The 10,424-nt window shown below is 39.6% G+C and overlaps 1 protein-coding gene across 1 annotated transcript; it reads left to right on the top strand.

The window, feature by feature from the left end:
* The first annotated feature begins 1,003 nt into the window (after window positions 1-1,003).
* On the top strand, window positions 1,004-1,942 carry LOC110889934. The gene has a single exon (XM_022137506.1). The coding sequence runs from the start codon at window positions 1,004-1,006 to the stop codon at window positions 1,940-1,942; it is 939 nt and encodes a 312-aa protein (XP_021993198.1).
* The last annotated feature ends 8,482 nt before the right edge of the window (window positions 1,943-10,424 follow it).

Genomic DNA, 10,424 nt, shown 5'->3' with positions numbered 1-10,424 from the left:
TAATCACACGCACGCATACAACTCACAGCCGATTTCATTCATGCATAATCAATCTCATAACATTCATAAGTCACAGGTAAAAAAGAAACCCTAATTCTCTCTCACTAGCATGGCGATCTTCTTCTTCACGGCTTCCCTGATCTTTTCGTGATTGAACGTATAACAGTCTGTGATTAGTTGTTGATTTTCAATCTTCTATAACGAATCTTGTTAGCATTCTTTGATGAATGTATAACAGTCTGTGATTAGGGGTTGATTTTCAATATTCTATAACGAACTAGTTAGCGTTCTTGAGTCGATTTCTTTTAGGGTTTGCTTTGATCTTTGCCGCCGTATACTTATTTCGTTCATGGGATAGGTGTTGCTAGTTTTAGGGTTTCTTTCTGTTCTTGTCTTCTGCGTTCGTGGGTTTTCAGGTCGGCTAGGGTTTTGTGCATGGTTTCTTGCTGTTTGATTAAGGAGAGAGTTGTCGTTTTGCTGCATGGATACGCCAAAGTCTTCTGCGGAGATTGCTCCGGGTGATCGTGGTAAACCTCCGTTACAAGTAAAGGGTATTGCTAGTCGTATAGTGAACATAGATGGTAATCCGCTGCTTCCTCGACGTGGTACTGTTACTGAGCCGAAAAAGATTAATATTATTGATGAAATTACGAAGGTTACTACTCCGGTTTCACTGGATGAAGATAGTCCGACTTGTGTTGCTTCGGGTAGTGGGAAAGACGATCAGGCTGCTAGTATGGGAGAAAAGGTTGACAATGGTAATGTTTCTAGACCTAGAACATATGCGGATTCACTCAATGCTAATAACTTAATGAAGCTGAATTTTCGTTCTCTCACAAGTGAAAAGCTGCATGAGGGTTGTGATGTTGTTTTATCAAAGGAATCTGTCCGTGTGGCTCGTGATAAAATGGCAAACACGCTGTATGGATATTTTCTGGGTGATCGAGTAGCGTTTCCGGTGGTAGATTATTATGTCCGTAACAATTAGAAGAAATATGGTATTATGAAGGCGATGATGAATGATAATGGGTTTTTCTTTTTCAAGTTTTCAGACGAGGCCGGGATGTTGAATGTCTTGAAAGGGGGACCATGGATTATCCGGTCACAACCGTTATGTCTAAATGTTTGGAGTCCGACGACTAAGCTGGAAAAAAAGGGGGTCAAAACGGTGCAGATTTGGGTGAAGATTCACGATGTCCCGATTGCCGCATACACGGAGGATGGTCTTAGTTTGATAGCAACTACAATAGGTGTGCCAAAGGCTTTGGATTCGTACACTTCAGCAATGTGCATGGATATGTGGGGTCGAAGCAGTTACGCGAGAGCTTTAATCGAAGTGTCGGCTGACAAGCAACTCAGGGAGGAGATATCGTTAGCAATACCTGAACCTGAGGGGGAGGGGTTTATTAAGGAATCGCTGTCAGTGGAATACGAGTGGAACCCGCTACGTTGTAACCATTGTAGTGTTTTCGGTCATTCTGATATGCAATGTCCTTGCCAGCCTAAGTCACAGGCAAATGTTCGTAATGATGTAAAAACAGGCAAGAAGCCGGTGGTGGATGCTGAGGGGTACACTGGTGTTTACGGAAAGAAAGCGGCGAAAAAGACTGGCTTCCCGATTAACAAGCCAAAACAGAAGTTTGAGTATAGACCTGTGGGTGCGAAAAAGAATCCTGAGACGAGTAGTGGTCCGCGTGAGCAGAGTACTCAGAGTTTTCATTCGGCTAACCCGTTTGATGCTCTTAATGACCAAGCGGCTAATGAGGTGGATGAGAGGAACAACTCGGGTGATACTAGTAAAAACGTGCAGGATGAGGTTCAGGATGAGGTATTTACCGATGCGGATGTTTTTGATATGGATGCTTATTTGAGGCATGGTACGACTAAAACTGATCATAAAAAAGGGGCAAGCACTCCTTCGTCGCTAGTTATTAATGGTTAACATCGCTTCATGGAATATACGGGGTTTGAACCGCCCCGTTAAGCAAGCGGAGGTTCGTCAAGCTATTAAAGATTTTAAACTTAGTCTGTGTGCTGTTCTTGAAACTCATGTTGACCCGTGTAATTTATCTAATATATGTAAGTCGGTGTTTCGGTCGTGGAATTGGTTTTCTAACGGGGCTCGTTGCAATAAAGGTACAAGAATAATTTTTGGCTGGAATCCCAATATCTTTGATGCTATGGTTTTATCTCAGACGGATCAGGTCATGCACTTACAATTGATTCTTAAGCAAGAGAAAAAAACGGTGTTTTGTTCGATTATTTATGCGGCGAACTACTATATTTCGCGTAGGGATCTCTGGAGCCAGCTCTCGGTTCATAAAGCATTTGTTCGTGACGCTCCTTGGGTCATGCTTGGTGATTTCAACTCGGCTTTAAATCTTGAGGATAAGTCTATGGGTAGTTCGGTTGTTTCGGCTAGTATGCGGGAGTTTCAGTCTTGTGTAGCCGATATTGAAGTTCTTGATGTGAATCGGTCGGGCTGCCACTTTACTTGGAGCCAAAAACCGAGAAAAGGGATTGGGTTAATGAAGAAAATCGATCGAATATTGGCGAATTCGCAGTTTATTGCTTTGTTTCCAAATGCGGTGGCGATGTTTCATCCGGCTCGGTTATCTGACCATTGTGTTTGTGTGTTGAAAATACAGGAACCCGGAAATCTGAAGCACAAGTCTTTTAAATTTGCTAACTTTTTGGTTCATAAACCGGAATTCTTAGACATTGTGAAGCGTATATGGGATATGAGGGTTGATGGTGTTTTTCAGTTTTCTGTTGTGAAGAAGCTAAAGATGTTAAAGACTCCTCTCAGAGTCTTGCTTTTTCAGCAAGGAAATTTACATCAGAAAGTTCAGGTTTTGCGTGATAAGTTGGATGGGATTCAGATTAGTATTGATAAAGATCCGTCTTCTGAGTTACTTCGTGAAGAGGAAGTTAACATTCGTCGTGCTTATCAGGAAGCTTTGTTAGATGAAGAGCGGTTTTTGAAACAAAAGTCGAAAGTGGATTGGTTAGCGGCTGGGGATATGAATTCCGTGTTTTTTCACTCATCTCTTAAAAATAAAGTGCATCATAGCCGCATAAATGTTATCCGGGATACTAGTGGCAAGGAGTATGAAGATGATTTGGTTCAATTAGCGTTTGTTAATCACTATGAAAATTTTTTGGGTGGTAGTAGGGACTCGTCTCTTATGCCAGCTCCAGATCTTTTTTCGAAATCGTTGGATGTGAATGCAGCGGCTCATATGGTTCGTCCGGTTTCTTCGGAAGAGGTCAAGAATGCCATGTTCTCGATGGGTTCTGACAAAGCTCCGGGTCCTGATGGTTTTACTGCGGGTTTCTTTAAGGGTGCCTGGCCGGTTGTGGGTTGTGAAGTTACCAACGCTGTTCGTGATTTTTTCATTCATGGTAAGCTTCTTCGGGAATTAAACCACACTCTTATTGTGCTTCTTCCGAAATCATCTTCTCCGAGTATAGTTACTGATTATCGGCCTATCGCTTGCTGTAATGTCTTATATAAATGCATTAGCAAGATTATTGCTGATAGAATTAAAGTGGTGTTGGACGACATTGTTAGTATTAACCAGTCAGCCTTTGTGCCTGGGCGAAAAATTTCGGATAATATATTGCTTACCCAAGAATTAATGCATAACTATCATCGTAATATCGGCCCTCCGAAATGTGCTTTTAAAGTTGATATCCAGAAGGCCTATGATACTGTTGATTGGAAATTTCTCAAGAGTATTTTGTTAGGGTTTGGGTTTCATCAAACCATGGTTCATTGGATTATGCTTTGTGTTTCTACTACCACGTTCTCAGTGTGTGTTAATGGGGAAATTCATGGGTATTTCAAGGGTAGTCGTGGGCTCAGGCAAGGTGACCCGGTTTCTCCTTATTTATTCACTCTTGTCATGGAGATTCTTACAGCCATATTGCAGCATTCGATTAGGATTGACTCGTCATTCAAATTCCATAACAGGTGTGAGCGGCAGCAAATTATAAACCTGTGTTTTGCGGATGACTTGTTTATTTTCTCGAAAGGTGAGATTGCTTCGGCTAGGTGCATTATGAAGTCCCTTGAGACTTTTGCTAATATGTCCGGGTTGTTTCCAAGCGTTCAAAAGAGTACTGTCTATTTCTCTAATGTCCCATCGTATGTGAAGAACGCTATTCTGAACATTATGCCTTTTAAAGAAGGCTCTTTGCCGGTGAAGTACTTGGGTGTGCCCCTCATAGCCTCGCGGCTTCTTTATAAAGATTGTCAGATCTTGATAGAGATGTTGGAGAATCGTATTATGCACTGGAGGAATAAGTTACTTTCTTTCGCAGGAAGGTTGCAACTTATTTCTTCTGTTCTGTCTTCGCTCCATATTTACTGGTCTTCTGTTTTCATGTTGCCAAAGCGAGTGGTTGTTAGCTTGGAGGCTTTGATGCGGAATTTTCTGTGGTCTCATGATAAGGCTTTTCAAAAGGGTCGCGCGAAAGTTTCTTGGAAAACGGTTTGTGTTCCTAAGCTTGAAGGGGGGTTAGGAATTCGTCGGATTGGTGATGTTAATATCGCTCTTATGACGGCTCATATTTGGAGTATCATTACGAACCGGCGGTCTCTTTGGGTTGAGTGGGTTCATGCGTATCGGCTAAGGGGTAAAAGTATTTGGGCCTGCAAGGTGCCGTCGGCCTGCTGTTGGTCTTGGAGGAAAATTCTTCAGCTGCGTCCGTTGGTGAGAAGCTACTTTTGGACCGAAATTGGGAATGGCTCTCACACTTCAGCTTGGTTTGATAATTGGAGCGAGTTAGGGCCTCTAGTGCAATTTTTCTCGCCTCGTCTCATTGCGAATGCGGGTTTTCACATGAATTCTAAGGTGTCCGAAGTCTATTCTGATAATGGGTGGAGATGGCCGCTTGCGTGGAGGGAGGTTTGCCCGGCTCTAGATCAGATTGATCGGGTTTCTCTACAACCGAATAAATCTGATAAAATTTGGTGGCGGCATGGGGATGATAAGCTTGATTTCTCGTCTTCTCGTGTGTGGGATTCGATTAGACATCGTGAAGATCCAGTTAATTGGTGTGGTATTGTGTGGTTTAGTCAATGTATCCCGCGTCATGCTTTCTTAATGTGGCTGGTTATGAAGCGGAAACTTCTTACGCAAGATAAAATATTGAGCTGGGATATTTCTCGAAGAAAAAACATGAATATGTTGTGTTGTTTACTTTGTTACGCGAACCATGATTCACATCATCACTTGTTTTTTGATTGCAAGTTTTCGGCACAAGTGTGGAGTTTGGTTAGAGCTAAAGTTGGCATGGAACTTGTTCAGCCGAAGTGGGAGGAAATTGTCAATTGGCTGCGGGATCGTGTTAAGTCAAAAGCAGTTAAGGACTATGTTGCGAGACTTTTAGTAGCAGCGACTACTTATTTCATTTGGCAGGAGCGTAATGCTAGGCTTTTTAAGAATCAATTGCGGCCCCCGGAAGCGATAAGTGAACTCATTACTCAACAAGTGCGATATAAACTCATGGGAGCCAAGCTGAAAGACTGTGCCAATGTTCGAAGGTTGCTAGGGGACTGGGAGATAAAGAGTGCCGAAATGAAGGAAGATGGCAGCTAATTAGAGGGCTGTAGTTGTGTTTTGCTTTTCTAGATAGTCATAGTCTAGTGGTTTTTGTTTGTGGTTTGGCTCTGTTTGAGTTGTTTGTTTCTTGGTTTTGCTTTCATAAGGCATGTCCTATGATTGAACTAGTGTAGGCTCTCTACACTTCTTGTTTTATATTTGTGAATATATAAAATCACCGGGGTAACCCTTTACCCAAAAAACATTCATAAGTCACCTCATAGATCATACATACATCACAACACCACATATAATACAAACCGGTACTAAGGCACTAACCGGATTAAAGGATGAACGGGAAAGGTCTCGGATGAACAGGGGATTGTCGCCGGCTTCAAGAGAGGGAATGAGAGCACTAGGGTTTGCAAACTTGTGTGTGTTAAGTGTTTTTGTGACAAATGAGAATACCAATCCCCAACTATGAAAATTTACACGATCAAGAGGAGTGGGCCGAGCCCAACTCGGCTGCCCCATGGTGTATGGTATCCGATTACGAGGTGTGGCCCAAAAAGGGCTTGTGCGACCGGTTAGCCTTGTGCGATCGGGTATGGTGTGCGGTTTGGGCTCGTGTAACATTCACATAACATACATACACACATAATGCACATAATAACGTAACATTCATTAGATCGAAGTATCACATAGGCACGTAACGTTACACAAGATAAATCTAAAGTACGAGTTGTCACATCCGAACCTATAACAAAGCATTTCCGGGACTTCGGAATAATGTCAATTGATGAAAAGCACACTAAAACAATGAGATGATATCAAAGGAATGTTCATAATCACAAGTTTCCGGCGTTACGCCGCTATGCACTAAACTAGTTCGTTAGCAACTCGACGAACTAGTAAGCAAAATTTCCGTCATCGTAGCAACCAAATGGAAACTCTAGTGAACTAGTTAAGCTAAGTTTGGAACTCGAAATCACTTCATGCATCACTTGACGGTGGAATAACAACTTGCGACAAAACTTCGTCGGTACGACGCAAAAGTGCCGTAAACTAGCCGACGCCTAAACGGAAAGCATTTAAGGTATCAAAATGCAACTTACACTAGTCTAGCGAACTAGTTAACCATATTTTGGCGTCGTAAGCACCCTAAATAAATGTCATAGCATCAATGGTAATTTAAAACCATAGCTCCCGGTACTATATTACACCTCTAATATATCACCCGGTACCGAACCGACAAGTAAACTAGTGGCATTTTTGCCATTCAAAATTAATACCCATTAAACTAATAAATTAGTTTGACTTATTGAAAGCCTAAACTACCATTAAACCCTATTTAAACTAATGACTAAAATATCTAGCAAATTAACAAATATTATCACATGTTTATTAAGTTTATAAAAAAAAAATTAACACAACCTTTTCCCCCATTCTAACTTACGTTCATGGTGGGCCCATGTGGCCTCACCAATTTGCCCAACATTTTCAAAGAAGGTAAGGTCTTAAGTATGGCCTTGTGACATGAAGTTTTGACTAAGGGAAGTATGATTATTATAACCTAAACTTTACCTTTATTTCTTATCAAAACTTGCAACAAAAACCCTTTTGTTTCTTCTCTCATTCACGGCTGGAAATAGGGCACCAAATCACCACAATTAAACCACCTTAGAATACCATATTCACTCACATTCTAGCCACTACAAGATCACTTATGCAAAGGTTATACATGGAGCATCATTAGGAGCATATTTGGAGCTTAATATTTCTTCTTATTATCTAATCTAGCTTGTGCACTTTGTGAGTCTTCTTATCACCATATTTATGATCCATATTATTAGTAGATTATTATTGTACAAGTTGATTATCTTGAATTTAAAACTTAACATAATCAAAAACCCTAAACACAAAGCTAATAAACACTAAATATGAATATATTATGTGTTGATTTATGTTGTTTAGTGTTAATATGTTCATGTGTTCATGATGATTATGTTATTTTTGTTAATATTAGTGAGTTAAAGGTTATATTTATGATGATTATGTTGTTAATATCATGTAGTATTTTATATTTGTGTTCATCTTACCATGATGAACATAAATATATGATTTAAACATGAATATGTTTAAATCTTGTAAGATCATCATACTCACTTCCATGAACTAATTATGTATTTAAAAGATTTCATAAAGAAACAAGAGTTTAAAGAGGAGATTTTGATTAGAAAATATAATGCAAATGGTGTCTTTAAGGTCCTAATAAATATGTGAAGACTTCATTATTTTTAACCAAGTTGTTAAAAAAATATACTTATAAAAGTCCATGGAAATAAGGAGGAAAAGTGTATAAATCATGGATGCAAAGTTGGTGTAATGAAACTTGATTTGGAAATTGATTATGATTATGTGTTTAAACATGATTTAAACGCGTTTTTATAATGTGGGAAACGTCATAGTTTAGGGGAAACTATGGCGAATTTTTCTAAAAATCTAATCGCGATTAAAAATGGGATTAAAGGGTGATTAACAATGTTAAACGCGATTTGTGGTCTTAAACGCCATTACAGAAACTTTGATGAGAATATTTAAGGTTTAAATATTCAAGAAGTTCTTATGAACTTAAACTTATTTTTTTTTTACAAAAATAGATGGGTAAAAATATAACAATGTGTGAGTATAATTTTTGGTAAGAAAAATTATATATTTTGAGACATATCAAGTATGTGTATATGTGCTATATATGTGTATGTATTAGATACCTATAGGGTGATCAAAATAAAGACACAAACATGTTCCTACATGGTCCAAGAAATGCTAGTAAAATCGGACAATTATATAAAATGGCCGAAATGGAAATACATAACACTTGATGACGACAATTTGGGCGCATCGACACCGCAAACAAGTTACTACAAAGTCGAGTCTAAAATAACATATTTTGGACGTTTAAACGAGCATATATGTAAGTGACCTATAACACGAATCCGGAAAGTCGAAAACTATTAAATTTACCGTGTATTTTTCATAGAAAAATAAACTTATTTAAAGTTTGCTACTTGGTAACATTTTGGTAAAAATTGCAAGATTATGTTAATGGACTCATAAAGTTAGAATTGGGCCTATCAAAGTTAGTAATGGGCTAGGCCCAAATTCCTTAATACATGGGCTAGGGCCCAATGGCAATATAACATGGGCTCGGCCCAATAACAATAAACATGGGTTAGGCCCAATAACATAGATAACATGGGCTCGGCCCAATAACAATAAAACATGGGTTAGGCCCAATAACATAGATAACATGGGCTCAGCCCAATAACAATAAAACATGGGTTAGGCCCAATAACATAGATAACATGGGCTCGGCCCAATGACATGGGCTCGGCCCAATAACATTAAAACATGGTTAGATACGATAACATAGATGACATGGGCTCGGCCCAATGACATGGGCTCGGCCCAATGACATGAGCAAAGGCTCAATGACATGCGTGCACTGCAACGAGGACGTGTGAAGAACGAAGCCGATCACACATAAGTCAACACACATAGAATACATGAATACGCTTATGAATTCAATACGAATAGAATACATGTATACACATAACAATCGAGCGAGTAAACTATCAACGCTCTAAAATACAAAGTTGTTCCAAAAATGACAAACGAGAACATAATAAAGAATTCAAGATGAACAACTTGTACGAGGTCCGAAAGACCTAGTGTCTAACGAGATTAGTACACATGTAGGTTATTGACATGTACGGACGCTTACTTCGATATCATAAGACATGGAATGCAAACTTGTGAGTTCATGTCCCTCCTTTCACTGTTTTCAATGTTTTGTTTTCAAAAACATCGAGGGGAAATACATGCTAAAACTATTGGTATGTTAGTTACGGAGTAGTAGATAACATGATCAATGTGCATAAGCAGGGAGATAACATTAGTAACCATTAATCACTTAGTGACCAAGGTGCAAAAGGTGTAGATCTATTGGGCTTGAGGCACGCCCCACTCCTGGTTGGTATACCCTGGAGTGCTTTTGTGATCCCAATGATGACAAAGTGTTCTCGGTTTGGTTATTTGCTTATGGTGCATTATGTCAGGGGGCTCGCTACCCAGTGATAGATCCTTAACAGACTCCATGAATGAATCAGGACATACCATGATTACAAGATAACATTTATGAGATTTCACATGATAACAAATACTGCATGAACTCACTCAACTTTTTGTTGACTTTTTAAAACTACATGTATTTCAGGAAACAGGTCTTGAGCCGGTGACTCACTATGGGATTCGGGAAAACAAATGACAGCGATGGCCACTTTTGGAGGGTTTGTCTTTTATATCCCAACTTCGTATGGGTATATAGGGGACAAAACCTCACTATGTTTTATGTCAAAAGCTATCTTTTGTTATGTGTAAATAACTTAGAACTATGCTATGTCAAACGTTGTTGAAAACTTGTAATCTTTTGTTGAAAACTATATATCTATGGCATCGTTGTTGGTTCATGTTGTTAATACATTTGGATGCAATGATTACCTTTCTTACGTCACACACAATACGCTTCCGCTACTAGCAGGGTGTGACAGAATTGGCGTATTTCAGTTGGTGTACGCGGTGCAGGCCAGTTCCTGATCGAATCTACCTTGGATGGATCAACATGAATCCCATCCCTGTTCACCACATGGCCTAAGAAGTGGACTTCACGAAGCCAGAAGTCGCATTTTGAAAACTTGGCGTACAGTTGTTCCTTTTGAAGTAGTTCCAAGATAAGACGTAAGTGCTGCTCGTGCTCCTCCTGACTCTTGGAGTAGATCAGAATGTCGTTGATGAAGACAATGACGAACTTGTCAA

Source organism: Helianthus annuus, chromosome 2 (assembly GCF_002127325.2).
Source record: "Helianthus annuus cultivar XRQ/B chromosome 2, HanXRQr2.0-SUNRISE, whole genome shotgun sequence".
NCBI classification, from domain to species: Eukaryota; Viridiplantae; Streptophyta; class Magnoliopsida; order Asterales; family Asteraceae; genus Helianthus; species Helianthus annuus.
The sequence above is the reverse complement of the archived record's forward strand: the minus strand, read 5'-3'. Positions and strand labels throughout refer to the sequence as shown.